Below are 18,478 nucleotides of genomic sequence, written 5' to 3' on the forward strand. Positions count from 1 at the left end.
TCCAACCACTCTATGACATCATTTGAATGTATCATAGAAAGATCTGATTGATGAATATAAGAACCTCACTTCTATACAAGGTCAGCAGATTACTCTTTCTTAGCAATGAGATGTCACTGAGGTATCACTTCAGCTATTCTCACTTGTGAAATGAGAGGAGAGTATCTGCTCATTGTCTATATAGAATAACTAGATGCTGACTCTTCATTAAAGAAGTCAGTGATTCATTTTTCTTCTACTGAAATATATACAAGAGTTACTATGTGTCTCATACAATCTTCTTAGTATACTAAGTATTATATCTGTGATATTCTTGCAATAACTCTGTAGTCTATGAGCTCACTATTCAAGCAAGATAGTCAAGCTCACTTATACAGCTTCTCAAATAACTATCTCTATATAATGCTGCTAACTAGTCATCACTTCAGTTCTGTTATGTTACAATTCAAATTACTCAATCTGATTATAAGTTTGAATCAGTTAAGCTCTAACAGACTGATATAATCTCATGCACTTACACTGAGACTGATCTGATCTCACTCTCTGAGAGAAACACTATATTATCTTCTAGAGTGTATACACCTCTATTCTGACAGGAATCTGAGATTTCTGAATCTGCTGTATATTTTAACATGAGCTCTTCAACTGCTCTGCCACTGCTGCGGCCTCTACACACCTACATCTATCATGAAGATAGAGAGATTAAGGTCAGAGATTCTTCAAGATATAAGAGAAACATCTTATCTGAATTTCATAGCTTTATCTGTATTCTTGAACAGAAATTCCACCTTAACTTAAGTCAGTATAATACTCATAAGATATGAGTAATATACACTGTCAACCTTCTTGAAGACATCTCTGCAACTACTTGAGCTATTAAGAAGAGAAAGCTTGAGCATATCAATACTGTCATGACTTGAGAAGAATTCAAGAACTTTCTACTGAATCAAATCAAAGATCACTGTAACTACAGCTTCATAACAGTGCAGTGATTCAACTCATTACATTAATAAGATAATAAGAATTCTTCTAATTTCAACACAAGATTTGAAGAATATTGAGAGAAATTGACTGATGATTTGAATCAATTAAAAACACAGCTTTATCTTACAAAGCTGACTTATAAGATACAGATAATAATATTATAATATCAGAGTTTATCAATTAATTATACTGAGCTTCTCAACCTGACTTTCTGAATCTATTTGAATAATCAATTCTTTAAGAAAAAGATCAATAAGATCTCTTCTAAGTAATTAATAATAAGATCTAAACAGCACTGTGATGACTTCAGTGTAGAGAAAGTAAAGAAGAATTTCAAGTATTCTGATTCTTCACTCACTGTGAAGAAATGCTAAAAAAGATTTGATAAAGATCTCTGTTTCAACTGTGAAGCTGATAATTACTATATCAGTAATTATAAGAAGCTGAAGAAGAGAAGAAACTGAGAAGATATCTTCTCAAAGTCAACTTCTCTTCTGACAAATGTATTTATAAAAGATAAAGAAGAGAAAGAAAAGAATTGATAATTCTTATATCTTTAAGTTTATATTATGATTATAATACATACTCTGAATGAGAAGATATCAGTGAGATATCTACTCAACTTCAGAGTGAATATTAACTTCATATTCTATTTCTTTTCTTTAATAAAGAGTTGAAAGAAGATAGATCTGTCAGATTATATGAAATTTACTGATGAAATAAAATGTTACTGTTTTGACATAATTCAAGTGAAGTATGTAGTCACAGACTCTGAAGAAATCTTTAAGAAGAGCAGTCTGCTTCTTCACACAGTTAACATCATAGATAAGAACATCATTCTAGATCTTCTGTGATTGAGAGAAAACAATTCTCTCATTGACTGAGTCACTCAGATGTGACAGTATCATCTCACTAATGAAGAGACAGTAATAGAGAAATCTGAAGAGTTTCATCAGAAGAATCTTGAGAAAAAGACTAAGTCAATATACTGTATAGCAGATGATTGAAACTTGAGAATAGATAAAGAAGTTATCACTCTCACTACAAGATTAGCAGCAGTATTCATCATTGAAGACAGATATACACAATATCTCTTTGCAGATTTTAAGAATGTCTTTTTAGAAAGAGAAGTAGTGAAGTTTTCTGATATCAAGATATGATATAAGATTTATCTTGAAGACAGTGCAACAGTGCTGTACAGGTCTCTTTATAACTTGTCTATAAAGAAATTGAATGTTCTGTATAAATATCTTGAAGAAGTGCAATCAAAGAACTGAATACATTTATCAAAGAGTTCAGCAGAGACATCTATACTCTTTATACTCAAGAAGAATGATAGACTACATCTATATATAGACTACAGAGGCCTCAATAAGATGACAGTTAAGAATTACTATTTATTATTATTAATTAATGAGATGATTGATTGATTATCTGAAGCAAAGATATTCTCAAAGATTGATATATAGAATGTTTATTATAGAATCAGAGTTAATAAAGATAATATTTGAAAAATGACTTTTCATATCAAGTACAGTAATTTTGAATATCTTGTTTTATCTTTTGATTTTTGTAATGCTTCAGCCATCTTTCAGATCTATATAAATGAGATGCTGTGAGGCCTTGTCAACATCTTCTGTATAGTATACTTAGATGATATTCTAATCTTCTCAAAAACAGAGAAAGAACATAATACTCATGTTCAAGAAGTGTTGAGTCACTTAAGACAGCATTAACTCTATACAAACACTGAAAAATGCTCATTCTACATGTAGAAGATTGATTTCTTAGGTTATATTATTAAGATGAATAGCATTTCAATGAACAGAAGCTGAGTCTCTGTCATTGAGAACTGATCAGTGCTGTGAACATACTGTGAGATGCAGATGTTTCTAGAATGTGTGAATTTCTACAGATAATTTATCTATATATATTCATGAATTACTGCTCCTCTTACAGATCTGTTAAAGAGAAGTGTGAAAGACAGAAAAACAGAATCATTTACTCTCACTCAAGGCATTATACAGACATTTACAGAATTGAAACAAGCTTTCATAGATGTCACAATACTGAATCACTTTAATCTCAACTTACTCAGTCAGTGTGAGACTGATATATCTGAGAATGAGATCTGTGAAATCTTTTCACAGTTGACACTGAAGATGTTTCAATATTGAAAGAATTAGAGAATAATTATTTCTGAGAAAACAGGCAATGAATTATCTATAAGAGAAGGCTTTTTTACAGAGTCTATAAGACACTGTGAATAAAGATCAGTGATCTTCTTCTTCAAGAAGTTATCACTTATACAGAGAAGATATGATACTCATCATCAGAAGATATTAACAATTGTTAAATTCTTTAAGATCTGATAATATTATCTTCAGAGTAGTAAGTACTCAGTGTAAGTTCTCACTGATTATATAAATCTGCATTACTTCTTAACAATAAAGAGCTTGATAGAATATCAAGCTAGATGAGCAGAGCTGCTTTCAGAGTATGATTTCTATATCTAATACTGTTCAGATCAGCTTAATCTCATCAATGCATTATCTAGACAGTCTGATTATAATATCATTGATACAGAGAAGAATTCTATAAAAGAACCTCTGTTATCACTGCAGAAGAAGCTGGCTGCAGAGAGTTAGAGTTCTCTGAAGCTCAGAAACAGCACTGAAAAGGCAGCTGCATAACTCAGTATAGAAGGTGAAAGAAAACTCAGATCTCTGCAGAAGACTAACACTGAAGATTATAAGCTTCTTATATTATATCTTACAATCATTGAATTGATAAAGAATGAAACAGTCTACAATCTTTCAATCTGACTACTTTTGAAATTTATTAATAAGTTACAGAAGAGAGACATCTTTACTACAGCTTAAATTCAGAAGTTAAAGAAGAAAGAATTCAGTTTCAACTTGAAAGAGACAGACTCTGAGTGAGACAGTGCTGCTAAGAAACTAAGTCACTGATAACTAGAAGAATATGAACTTCTACTACTAAATGATTCAGTCTTCATCTCTTATAGTAGAGTGATGTGTCAGAAGTTATTGAGAATTCATTATAATGATCTTCATGTAAGACACTTCAGGTTAGAGAAGACTGAGAAGCTTCTAAAATATAAATATATTTGAAACAAGCTCTGAACAGATGTCAAAGAGTATGTTGAGACTTACAATATCTATTAAAGAATAAAGATCTCACAGTATAAGTAATATAGTGAGTTAATATCACTGTCTGTTTCAAAGAGCTTATAGCAGAATCTATCAATGAATTTCATAGTTGATCTGCTGAAGTTAATAAGAGTCAAAGAATATGACTTAATTTTAATCATTATTAATCACTTCATAAAGATGATTAGATATATCTCTACTTATAAAAAGATTAAAGCCTCTGAATTGACTGATCTGTTTTTAGATATTATTATTCATGATCACAGTGCTTTAAAATCATTGATAACAGATTGAGAATTCCTCTTCATCAGTAAATACTGATCAGCTTTGTACTATTATCTTATAATAAGACATCTTCTCTGTACTGCATTTCATTCACAGACAGATGATCAGACTGAATATCAGAATCAGACACTAGAACAGCATCTTTGAGTGTTCTATTTATATTATCAGAATGATTGATTAAAACATCTTCTGATCACTGAATTCATATATAATAATACAAAGAATATAATCTTAAAGATATCTTCTTTCTATGCTTATTATGAATATAATTCTTCATTACTCAGTGACATTGCAGACAACATTTCAAAGAGAGAAATAGATAGTCAGAATATTAGATAGATACAGAGAATAGAGTATCTCTCAGTATTAAAAGTAAAAGTGAGATTGAAACTTTTGAATAAAATTCATAAGAAGATGATGAAAAGCATTCATCATACTCAGAAGTAGTAGATGAAATACTATAATTAAAAACATCTTTCAATGAAGTTCTTGATAGAGAATTAAGTACTACTTTCAGCAAAGAATATCAAGATAATGAGATTATATAAGAAGCTCAGTGAGTAGTGACTAGAATCTTTCTCAGTAATAAGAGTGATAAGTAAGCAGGTATATGAGTTGAAATTACTCACAGAATTAAAATCAATTTATTCTATTTTTCACATTTTCTATTTAAAGCTCTATAAGCAATGCTCTGAGATGAAGTCATCTTAGTTAAATAACATTGAGATCAAGAATGATACTGAATATCTTGTGAAGAAAATATTGAATAAGTGAATATATTACAGCAAGCTTCAATATCTCATTAAATGAGAAGATTATTCATCATCAGAGAATTCATGAAAATCACTTAAGCATTTGAAAAATGCTGAGAAAGAGATTGCAAGCTATAAGATGACTAGTAGAGACTGTCTTATTACATATCAGAGACATTGAGTAAGAAATATCACTTAAGACTTCTCATTTTTTTCAAAGAGTTTTTTAGAGATAATCTCACAGTGATGAGTCAGTGTCTTATAGACTCTGTAGCACTCTTCTTCTATTTTCTCTCAAAGAGTTTTTTAGAAGTTTAATAAGACTATACAAGTGTAAAATTCCTGAAGCAGTTAGAGAAAAGAAATATTGAAAATTAATAAAAAGATTAATATTATTAATTCACAGATCACTGCTATTCTAATAGAGCTGCAGTCTGCTGAAAAAGTAAAAAGAGAGATCAGAGCCTACTCATCAATAATCACATTCTTATCAAACTTATTCTTCACTATTAAAGTCTTCAGTACTGATATCTTTATCTGCTGAGAAGTTAGTACTACAGCATCATAGAGAAGCATGATACAGAAGAGTATAAGAAATACTGAAAGTATTAACTTATTAACTTACAAAGCATCTCAGTTATCTGCTTTAACTGAAGTAAGATTCTCTTCAATCAGTGATTAATCTCTGTGACACTTCTAATAACAGTACTGACTGACTTCTTCTTGAGATCAGTCATTCTGAGGTGTTTTTTCATCTCAGAGACTCATACTTTCATCTTCTTTTACAGATAAGTAAGAAGAATCTTCTCAGTCTTAACAGAATCTATTAATACTTGAAGCTCTGAGATTCTCACTCTGTACTACTTAAGCATCTGAGCTTCTTATCAGAGCTGATATGATGTCTTCTTGTAGAGTAGATAATACTTACAGAGAGATAGAAGTTATTATTACAGATGTAATGAAAATAATAAGAGTAAGAGAAGAGATGAATGCATAAAATCCTTCTCTTCTTCAGCTACTTGATGCAGTACAGATAAGTAGCAGTGCTGGCTAGAGATTATACTGAAGTCTTCTCACAGAGAGAAGATGAAGAAACTGCAGAACTCTGCAGACTCAACTCAGCAGCAGTCTGAGCAGAGCTCAGATGTGCTGTGAGAGAGAAACTATAGATTGAGCTCTTTGAAGTCACTGTTCTCAGAATCAAGCTCTCTCTTAGTTTCTCTTCAAATGATCACATGAGGTCATACATCACTGTATTGACTGAGAGAGGGGATAGTGTTGCAACAGTGATGAGAGAAGTAGAAAAAGAACTGAACATAGACAAACTAATCAGCAGAAGAGATAACACCTCACTGCAAGACACAGTAACTATCATCACAGCTGCAAGAGAAGCAGGAGAAGAAGAAGAAGATGTGAAAATAAGAGCAGTGCTTCTGTGACTCAGTGACACTATCATCTTCATCTTCAACTGAGCTTTCTTAGCAGTCACAGAGACCACAGTCACATCACAAAGATATTTACTCACTAGAAAAACATCAGAATAAGCCCTTTATTATTCTTCAAGAATAATACTCTCAGACACTCACTATTGCAATTGAGAGAAGAAGAAGAAAAATATTTCACAGAAAGAGAGATCTTTTCAAAAAATCCTGTCACTACTGTTAACTTTGTCTTTAAAACACATCACTTTTACAGAGAATTTCATATATAGAATGAAATATAATAAGAGATCTGTAAGTCACTTATTAACTACATTTTTCACATTTCAAATTGATATATAAGGAACTCACTTATCACATATTTGATTTGAATAAAGATGAATAAAGAAAGATCTACACAGTCAGCAGAAAAACTCATCTATTTCTTTATATTATACACAGCACACACACTGTTAATCAGTTAGTAACTGTTACTATATAATAAAGATAATTTCTAATCTGATAATCTTAAGAACATAGAAACTATACTCTTAAAGAGAAGAGTATTATCACACTTCTAACTGTATCAAGATCTTATTGCAGTTTCACATGACTCATCACTTTCATGCAAATAATTTCATTCATTTTACAGACTGTCTGAACTGATTTTCAATCACTCTATAATATCATTCAGATGTATCATAGAAAGATCTGATTGATGAATATAAGAACCTTACTTCTATATAAGATCAGCAGATTACTCTTTCTTAATAATGAGACACTACTGAGGTATTACTCTGACTATTCTCACTTGTGAAATGAGAGAAGAGTATCTGCTTGTTATCTATATAGAATAGCTAGATGCTGGCTTCTTATCAAAGAAGTCAGTGATTTATTTTTCTTCTACTGAAATATATACAAGAGTTACTGTGTGTCTCATACAATTTTCTTAGTATACTAAGTATGATATCTGTGATATTCTCACAATAACTCTGTAGCCTACAAGCTCACTATTTAAGCAAGATAGTCAAGCTCACTCATACAGCTTTTCAAACAACTACCTCTATGTGACACCGCCGACTAGCCACCGCTTCGGTTCCGCCACGTTACATAGAGGCATTAGTTAGTTCAAAGAGAGTAACTATTCATTCAAAGAGATCATAACATGTTTAGAATATTATAAGTCATTCATCTTCTTCAGTGATACAGATTTTATAAAATATAGTAATAATATCTAGTTTTATAAATCATTGAGCTTGTTCAATGTGAGCTAGAGTTTCACTAATTAGAGATAAAGAATAGCAGTTCTTCTTAGTTAATCTATTCAATTCTTAATAGTTCACACAGAATCAGAGTTCTTTGCCTGATTTCTTTGCAAAGAGAATAGAAGCTGTGACAGAGAAATTACTAATGTGTATAAATTCTTTATTCAACAGATCATTGAGTGTCTTTCAAAGAAGAAGAAGTTCATCTTAGAACATATTATAAAGAGAGTCTTATAATGATTCAGAGTTCTTATCATTCTTCTTTTTTAACTTGATACTGTGATTCACTTCTGAATCTTGTAAGAGTGATAGATTTGTAACAATATTATCTTATCAGAAGATATCTAGATATTCATAATATTATTAAGAGAGTTTTGTATAAGAATCTGTTATTATAATATGAGAAAACTTTTCTAGAGTTCTTTTGATATTTCTCAGACTAGTGAAATAGATGATCATATAATTCTGCTATCAGTGATCACTTTTTTGAAGCATTTTATACACATTGACAGAGATCTGTGTCAGGTTCATGATTTTATAAATATTATCTTCATGAATTCTATCATTGTTAGAGAATATCAAGCTTCTATTTTAAGTATTTAATAAGATACCTTGTTCAAATAGTCAGACAAGTTCTAACATAAGATTATAATTAAGGTTATCAAATTTATATATATAGACATCTTTATATTGATATTCTATGACATCTATGATCAACTTTATTATATAACAGATACAAATGTTTTTTAAGTTATTAAATTCTGCAAGAACTCAGGGTCTTGATAAGAGAATACACCAAAAATTGTAATGTCTTACAACTGAAGATTTAATCATTGTATAGTAGCATAGACTGCTATCTATTATAGTCTTCATATTATACATATTATTCATTATAGTAGATACAAGAATCACATTCATTGTTATTTTTTCTTTAAATTATTATCATCTGATCTCTTCAAGCTTCTGTTTACAAATTTAAACAGAAGCTAATCTTTTCTCTGTTTCATTAAGATATTCTTATAGTTATGTTTTAAATCTTTCTTCACTGCAATGTGATTAACACTGACAGATGCTGATTCATTCTTCAAGTGAGAAGACACTGATCTTTCTCTTAAGTGAGTAGATATATAGATTAATTAGCAGTTAAAAGTAATATGTTCTGATCAGTTATAGTTGATGTATACTTCAAATTAACATTGATCAGTGACTTCTTCAGAAGTGATTTCAGAAACTCAGAAGCCTGTTCAAACAGCAGAGACTCTTGCTTATGTATAGATATTTAAGTCTACTCAGTTTATAGCATCTATATCATTGTTATTATTCTTCATCACAGATGTGAGTGTATAAGTGACTGAGATATAATATCTTCTATCACTGTTATGTATACTCTTGAGCTTGATAAGACAGTCATTCAATATTCAGAGTTATATACAGAAGTCTTTATAAGTCAGGTCTTTATTTACACTTATAAAAGTCTGTAAGAGTTCAAAAGTTAATATCTTCTTAAGCATGTTAATCTTTATCTGATTTTCTCAAGATTAATCATCTACTTCTAAAATCTTAATGTTGAAGTCAGAGATAAATATTATAGAAGAAGTATTTCTTTATCAGACACTCTATAATTATTCTAACACTTTCTATTATTTAACAGTGTCTTGAAACAGAATATCAAGATGTTTGATAATATTATCAGATGTTCACAACACTGATTCACATGCTTTTATTTATGAATAAAACTTCTATTTTATGTGATTCTTTAATTCTTCATTGATATATTAATCTTTATTAATTAGTGAACTGATGACATCTTCATTTATACTCAGTTTCATAAGCATTTTCAATCTTTATAATGAGTAGAGAGTAAGATCAGACAGAAGCTTTGAAATATATAAAAGCATCTAAGCATTCTTTCAGTACTTTTATATTTGATTCTGTAGATGTTGAAATTACATGAGTTTCTTATTGAGTTAATTATTGAATTTTCTTATATTGAAGTTGTTAAGTTATATACATGTCATGTCAGTTATCTATTATTGTTATAGTTTCAACATTACTTGAAGTTACTGTAGTATTATATCTATACTCATATTTAACAGTTCTTTTATATTATCATTAGACATGTTGTTCATTAAATGTGTGATAACTGTGAAATCTGAAGAAGTGTAATTAGACTGACCACGTGACCGTGTCTGAGATCAGAACTAGATTTTTTAATAGTTTCATTATCAATTCAACTGATTTCATTACACAGTTTTAACATTAAATAGTAGTTTTATACTATCTTAGTGAAACTTACTGTCTACTCTTATCACATTTTTCAAATGAGACTATAATTTCTACTTCTTAATTTAAATTATTTTTATTGCTTTAAATGACTTTAAATCTCATTTAAGTGTTATCAAAAAGCATTACTTTTTAAAAAATTAAAAATAGTTTAAAAAAAACCTTAAAATGTCTAAAAATAGTAACTTTATGTCATGAATGAGACTAAATGAGATCAAATGAAATCACTTTCTTATTTTTTTCAAGTCATGATTTCATTTTAAGATCTGATATATAGTCACTTTGCATGTTTTTTTAATAACTAGTCTCAGTGAGATTCATGCTAAGAAATGTATGAGATCAGATCAAATGAAATCAAATATGAAATTCATAATCTCAGCAGTTAGTCTAAGTGTAATTGTATAAATATCTTATACATCTAGAGTATTAGAACTCTCAGATTTTTAACTAATATTCTCTTGTAAAATTTTATTGCAGGGTCAGAGTAACTGATGAGCAAGCTTCTATCTAAGAACTCAGTATCTATTTAACTGTTTCTTATACATTATTATATGTTCAGATATATTCTCAATAAGTGATTATTTCTATTAAGAAAATAATGAACATTTTTCAAGTGTAAGAGGTCTACACTGAATAGATCAGTATAATAAATAGATCTTATATAACAAAGTGAAAAATGTTAAAGAAGGAAAGAAAAGAGAAAGTGCAGAAATCAGTGATCAGAGTGAATATTTATACGTGTACATGATGAAGCTTTGAGATGAAAGAATAGAAATTCTGTAGGTTTTCAGCTGAGGATCGGCGACCGAGAATCGGAGCAGTAGGGGTTTTTCGGCCGGGGATCGGAGCGGTAGGAATCTGTGGAGTGTAACGGAATAGTCTATATGATTGATCGGGCGCAGCCCGCCACAAATGTATAAGATCGGATTAAATATGATTAAATATGAAATTTATAATTTTACTAATCAGTCTACTCTTAACACTGTTTAAATATTCAGAATATTAATTTTGAGATTTATATTCTTAATTGAGATTGAACTCATGCATGTTGACCACAGTGAGGCTCACGCTAAACGGGCTCATAACCTGTAGAATAGTTGAAGGTTGTATTGATAGAGCTATCTACAAAGAGCTTAATATAGTGATTGGTCATGTGATCTAGGGAGATCAATACAGCCAATAGCCGCAACGGCCGTTAACGGCCAACATTAACTTAGTTACTCCATGCTTAGTCATTCACTTGGCCAAGAAAATTTTGGTGATAAAATTAATTAGCAAACCAAGCCTGGCTTTTCTTTCCTTGCAATTCCTTGTTAAACTCGCACCAAATTAAGAATCTTTTATACTGTCAAAATGGCGGAACTTTCACAGGGAGATCGCGACATTATCAAGAACCATCCTCTAACTGACTCAGTCAATAGTTTACAAGGCATGCTTCAGGAGGCTGAAAAAATCTATGAGTCACATCTAATTTCCTACAATGGCGCTGTTGATAACCTTGACCAACTCTATCAAAATGTGATTTCAAAACTTGTCTATACTTTACAGGGAGAGGGTGCAGCCTACAACCTTCCCTCACGGATCAATGAAGGGGATGTGGCATCTGATCTAGCACAATTATTCGAGCGCCTCCGAAAGGCAAAAGGAAACTTCAGATACAATGACTACCAGCCACTGGTGCACCTGGTTATTCAAAGACCTCCCACTGAATCTCAGAATGTTGAAACCTGGAGCTTCGATGTCTGGAAAGCTGTATTTACCCTCATTGACACCATCCCTCGAACAACACCACCAGCGAGCGTCCCCCCTTCCTACGATGGCACACCAGTCAAATCCACATCATCATCACAGAAAGGCTCTGAGCAGACATGTGACTTAGTGAATCCAAGAATCTTTGAGGAGATACGTGGCTGCATCTTTCAAGATGTTGAGGGCTTCTTCAACAAGTACTTTGTGGGAAAAGACTGGAGCAGCAAAGCAGATGCCATCTGTCAACGTGTGCTGGCCTCAGACAGTGATGGGAATTGGGCCCAGTTTCCTGATCCTCCTACAGAGGACAATGTCCTTGCCTGGTGGTTTCATCTTCAAGAAGATCTTCTCTTAGAATCACATAGCGTCTACTACACCACAGCAAGCAAAGCAGATCTTACTGGTTCAAATGCAGAACGGCAAGTTGACCTTCTTTTAAGAGCTAGGGATGAAAGCTCTTTGCAAAACAAACACAACTGGAGAGACATTCTGGTAGTTGGTGAGCTCAAAAAATCCAAGGAGGAGATCAGGACTAAAGGCACCCTGCTTCAGATAAGCCGCTATGTGCGTGAGGTCTTTGCTGCCCAGCCGACCCGGCGGTTTGTCCACGCGTTCACTGTCTGTGGGACCAAGATGGAGGCATGGGTGTTTGACCGCTCAGGCCCCTATAGCTCAGGCATCATTGATGTCTACACAGACTCAAGATGGTTCTTTCAGATGCTTGTGGGCTACACCATGATGAGTGATGAGGAACTGGGACTGGACACCTTTATTGCTAGCAATGAAGGTGGCAGCAAATCAATAACTGTCAAAGGGCCTGGGACCTCGGAGGAAAAGGTGCTACAGCTGGGTGAAATGCTTTCCTTTCAGAGTGCCATCGTGTGCCGCGGGACAACATGTTTTCTCGCAAATGATGGACAAGTGGAGGGTGTAGCCAAATTCTCGTGGGTGTCAGACAAGCGGCGGCCGGAGGCGGAGCTCCTTGAGCTAGCAGGTCAAAAAAATGTCCAAGGGGTTGCCAGGATCATTGGCCATAGTGCCATCACTAGTATCGCCGACATACGCTGCGGCCTGACCTTCGACGACAAGCGACACGACTTCAAGAGCGCGGCCTCCTCATTTCATCAATCTCAGCCACTCACCGAGCTCCGTAGCTTAGGGCGAAAGTCGTCTTCCAGGAAACGCAGATCTCCGGATAAAGGGATGCAGGCATCCAAACGATCGCGCTCCATCAATCAACCGTCAGGGGACACCCAGCAGGACAATGAACTAGCTTTCTCCATTCAGTCAGTGCACAAGCCAAGCCTCTTCGACAGGAATGATGAGGAAGCCTATGACAACCGTGTCCTCCGCTGTCTTATGATATCGCCTGCTGGCCGGCTGATCTATGACTATAAATCACCCTTGGAGCTGCTCATGACACTTCGCGATGCTATAAAGGCGCACCGGTCTCTTTACCTGGATGGGAATATCCTTCATCGGGATATTTCAGAGAACAATATAATAATAACCAATCCAGGCAAGACAGACGGTCACTCGGGTATGCTAATTGATTTGGATCTTGCCAAAGAAGTTGGGAGCGGGCGAAGTGGTGCGCGGCACCAGACTGGCACAATGGAGTTCATGGCAATTGAGGTGCTGCTTAATATCGACCATACCTATCGACATGATCTTGAGTCATTTTTCTACGTGCTTATCTGGCAGTGCGCCCGTCACGGCTGGGAAAAATTCAAGCAATTGCAGAAGTTATATCAGCTATGTATCTGGCCAGAAGATAATATGCTACAGAAATGGTGCATGGAAAGTCATGAGAAAATTGCAAACCTCAAACAAGATAACATGGAAACTGGTGAATTTGAGCGCATCTTAATGAATAAATTTTCTCCACCAAAAGACAGTATGCTGAAGGAGTGGTACACTGGAACTTACAAAAAAATTGCAAGAAGCAAGCGAACCGATATGGGTGCAGATGGGCTTGAGGATATTTTGACTGAGTTTCCTCCAGCATTTGAGTTTGCCAAACCACTTTGCAGAGCTATACGAGACATTCTTTTTCCGTATGGGGACAGAGGAATTATCATTGGCACCCCGCAAGATCCGAAGCATTTATATAATCCTGTTATCAAGGCATATGATGATGCGATCGCCAAAATCAAATCTTGAGTGTGATGAATTGAGCACAAGAGCCAGAATTCCCCGGTAAAGGAGGCTCAACAGGCGGGACTTCTCGGTAGTAATGTGAGCTACCATTGGGTCAGGAGTTGCCGAAGGAAAGCACTTTGATTGGGGATTGCCGCCCAAGAGGCACCAAAAGGCCAGAATATAGAATCCTCGCTTGTATGCAGCATGTATGCTAGTGGGACTGGATATACTCATCCGCACACTTCGGTCTGGGATCGCTGCTCAAAGAGAACACCCGTGTTGAAGGAAACTCTTCAAGGAGCACCAGGAGGCAGGAACATAAGACCCTCGCTGGTATTCAATGTGTACACTAGTGAAACTGGATATCTATAAAAGGTTCCTTTCTTTCCCCAGCTTAGTATAGTTTCATAGTTAGTATTCAATAGAATGAGCACTTCTACAGATATTGCAATTGAATCTTGAGAGTAATTTTATCTAGTGTATTTATACAAAATATATTCAGTCAAGCGCTCCACCACGAACTCGCTCAATTTTTCGAATAAGAACCCGCCGATAGATCCATCGAAAAGCCCTCGATCATATGAGCATTTTGACCCCATCGCCGACTGCATACCCCATGTGGTGGTGGAGTTATCCAGCCAAATGTGAACCAGATGTTGTTCGAAACTCCTGTGTGGGATTATCCCCTGTTCACCCCTATCACACCACAACCCCGGGCCAAATTGCCATACAAATTGTAAGGCAAAGAGACCTAGTCATATGCATCAATCTTCTTGATTTTGGAAGATCTCTGACCTGTAATTGTGGAGATATCTGAGAAGCAACTTCCATGAAAACCCTGTCTATCTTTGATGTTCCAAAACATCAATGCCAAGTCCCACCCACGTACCACCCTTCCCAATCTGGCCCACATCCGGCAGAAAAATACAAAAAGATACCTTGGCAATAGTATCAAGCACATAATCAACAGACACATCTGAAGTGCATCCTGTGGAAGGTGTAAAGCTTGTCTGATTGAAAGGTTGCTAGCTTGTGGAAAGTTATATAGTGAAAGGATTAGTAAGCCAGATCACGTGACCTGACACCCCCACTCACCAGAGTAACTATACACGATGCTATATACAAAATTCGCCTTCAAATCAAGTACAGGTACAAAAAATGACTGGAAAATGTGTAGCAATGAAAAACCAGTCATGATATACATCATTTTTTATCCCTCTATCCCCCTATCTTCTTTATATTCTCTTTCCAATGTGTATATTTCAAATGATTGACCTCTTTAACACAGGCCTTGTAATAATACTTCCATTCCATGGAAGCTTTGGCGTGTGTGAGGTTTTTCGGGATCGGAAGTGCAGCGATCTCGGGATCAGTGGGTAGGTCTTCAAGACTGTCCCCCACTGAAGCTTCCCCCACTGTAGTGATATTCCTTGTAGATGTCGGAGGATCATCAGATTCAACTGTGGGTTCCAGGGAGTTCAGTGTATTCTGCACTAAAAGAGTAGGTATTCTCGCGGAGATATCATAGTCAATCCACCAATTATTAGTGGGTACAAGAAATAATGGACACTCAGGTTGAATTTCCTCATCAATGAATAGATTATCAATTGATGGATCAGGAATCGCTGCAGTCTCTTTACAGGCTGCAGTCGGTAGGCCTGGTGTCGCTGAAGGAATCGCCGCAGCCGCTTTGCAGGCTGCATTGGGTAGGACCTTCAGGTTGTGCGTTGTAGCTGTTGTAGCTGTTGAGGTGGTGGCAGGATGATTGTTGACATCCTGTGGTCGATCCGTAGAGGATCTCTGTTGATGGAGTTTTTCCAGTTGTAGTCCGAGTTCTAGGACTCTACGCCTCTCCTTCTCTATCTCAAATGTCATCTTGAGATGCTCCATCTGTTGGTTTGATATTGCCCCGCCCGAACGGTAGACACCTGGGTGTCCATTATTCTCATCAAGAGAACCAGCTTCATCAAGCTGTCGAGTAGATCGGGGGGCCGGCCTGACCATGCCAGGAGCTGTATTCAAACCAGCTTCGAATCGAGAGGGTGTTTCGGGGCGTTCATCAATGGAAAGGACGCGAGATCGCGAACGTGTGTGTGGGCGAGATCGTATTGAATCCGCCATCTTGATATTCGTTTATTGGATCCTTGCCAATATCGTTCTCTTTTCTTACTTTTTTGCAAATGTGGTGCGTTTTCTGCAAGCCTCTTTTTTAAGCGAGCAGTAGTATTATTGATCATCAAGATCTCAAACGCATCAATACTGATAGAATAAGACGATTTTAACTCCTGATGGGCGTATTGAATGAAGCAGTAGTTCAATAATGATTATATTGACAAGGAATCCCGAATTGGCAGCGATTTTGCGCAAAACGGGTCTCATAACCTGTGGAAGGTGTAAAGCTTGTCTGATTGAAAGGTTGCTAGCTTGTGGAAAGTTATATAGTGGAAGGATTAGTAAGCCAGATCACGTGACCTGACACATCCTCCATGAAAAACCCTCTCTGTCTTTACACCAAGTCTCACCCTTGTACCGCCCCTTCCAATCTGGCCCATCCCCAGCAGAAAAGTACAAAAAGATACCTCAGCAACTGTATTCAATACATAATCAGCAGACATAACAACTATAAAATCAGTATATCTCAAGATCTGACTGAGCCTTTGATCTCTACACAGTGAGATATATTAAATCTAGTTTTAATATCTCAATATTCAATAGATTCTGTAAGAGATTGAGAACAACAATACTAGATTTCTATTGAATTTAAAAATTAACTCTATATTGATATAATCATTGACAAAGTCTTCTATTTTAAGATATAAATAATCAGTGCCTCTATATTCTGCTGACAATATTTATATTATTATATAGAAATAGACTTATATTCTCTATAATATTAAGACTCTGAAGAGAAAAAGTCTTGATAGAGAGTATATAGTAGTATATATCTTAGCAGTTTCTATCTCATTCTTCTACAGCAGATAATACAAAAAAAAAAGATCTTAGAAATAGTTTTTTACTTCTCTTGAAAAAGTAAGATGTTTTTCTCTGAGTTTTATACAATATTCTTATAAAGAATTAAAAACAGAGCTGTTTTCTATCATCATTTCATATTCTTTTAAGTAAGAATTACTTTTTCAGTGACTGAATAGCTTTCATTAATACTTAATTCTTTTTTACACTCTCTATTAACTGATGTGAGTTGCACACTTGTTAAGTTGTTATGTGAGAAGAATTAGATGATTTAGAATAAAATTGAATAGTTTTAATCAATTTCTCTGCAAAAAATTGATTTATTTTTTATCAGTTTTTCTCAAAAAAACTGTCATATTATCTGATTTATTATCAATTGAAATTATACTTTTTCTCACTGTATCTTAAGAAAGAGATTATAAAGATTTTATTAATTTATCTCAAAAATCAATTTTAGTTTATTAAATTCTCTTCAAAAATCTAATCTAGTTACTGAACTAGTGTGAAAAAAATCAAGTATTTTATATAAAAAAGTCTTTTATTCTTCTTTTAAAACAGTCTGATCAACTTTTCAATTGAAAACAGACTTAGAAACCTCTTAATTGAAACAGTCTGATCAACTTTTTAAAAGAGTTTAATACATATGTCAATTAAAACAGTCTGATCAACTTTTCATTGAGTGAGAACAATGAGTTCAAAAATACACTCAGTTCATGTGAAAAAAGATACTTTCTCAAATGCTATTTCTAAGATTGAAATTCTGAAGAGAAGAAAGAAAGAAGAAATAGAGAAATAACAAGTTCTTGAAATACAGAAACTTGAAAAAGTAAGCAAGATTCTTAAAAAGCAGTATCTGAGTGAGATGAATAATGAAGTTCTATTAATTCTTCATACTTAGACTAGATAACTACAGAAGATGATCAAGTTCAAACTTGAAATTTCAAACACAATTCAAAAAACATTGAAAATTTCTAGTATAATCACTGACTTCTCATCTTACTCTTCTTTCTCTTTTTCTACTTCTTCTTCTTCTTTAAATCAGAAGAATATATATGCTCAAGTAGCTGAATCTACTGTCTCTAAATCTGCTATCTTAAAATCTGCTCAAAATCCTGAGAAAACTGAGAAGAATAATACTCATACTTCTATTCATAGAAAAGTGAAGAAAAAAATGTAAAAGAAGAAAAACTTTCAAATCTTCAGAAATAGAACACTTATTCTCAAAGTCTCAAATCAGAATATCTTGTAAAGAAACAAGCTAAACTTAAATCTCATTTTTAGAATCAGAAATGAAATTAATCAGCAGTTCTTTTCTCAGATAATAACTGATATTGAAGTTCAAAAATCAGTTATAGCTTCAATTGAGTCATTCTTCTTTGAAAACTTCATCATTCTGACTACAATGTCTGAATCCAGTGTGGAATTCCTTATTCAGAATGAGAATCTCTGAAAATCAG

At 34.1% G+C, this 18,478-nt stretch overlaps 2 protein-coding genes across 2 annotated transcripts; one reads left to right on the top strand and one right to left on the bottom strand.

Annotated features, from left to right (window-relative positions):
• The first annotated feature begins 11,443 nt into the window (after positions 1-11,443).
• BDCG_02953 (serine/threonine-protein kinase Sgk2) lies at positions 11,444-14,959 on the top strand. The gene has a single exon (XM_045418544.1). It carries the CDS (start codon positions 11,514-11,516, stop codon positions 14,070-14,072), a length of 2,559 nt encoding a protein of 852 aa, XP_045275085.1. The 5' UTR covers positions 11,444-11,513; the 3' UTR covers positions 14,073-14,959.
• Positions 14,487-16,325, bottom strand: BDCG_02954 (uncharacterized protein). Its single transcript, XM_045418545.1, has 4 exons — positions 15,327-16,325; positions 15,147-15,213; positions 14,941-15,039; positions 14,487-14,846 (listed from the first exon to the last, which is right to left on the bottom strand). The coding sequence occupies exons 1-4, from the start codon at positions 16,170-16,172 to the stop codon at positions 14,803-14,805; spliced, it is 1,056 nt and encodes a 351-aa protein (XP_045275086.1). The 5' UTR covers positions 16,173-16,325; the 3' UTR covers positions 14,487-14,802.
• Positions 16,326-18,478: the final 2,153 nt, after the last annotated feature.

The sequence above is a fragment of the Blastomyces dermatitidis genome (assembly GCF_000003525.1).
Source record: "Blastomyces dermatitidis ER-3 genomic scaffold supercont1.3, whole genome shotgun sequence".
In the NCBI taxonomy this organism is placed as follows: Eukaryota; Fungi; Ascomycota; class Eurotiomycetes; order Onygenales; family Ajellomycetaceae; genus Blastomyces; species Blastomyces dermatitidis.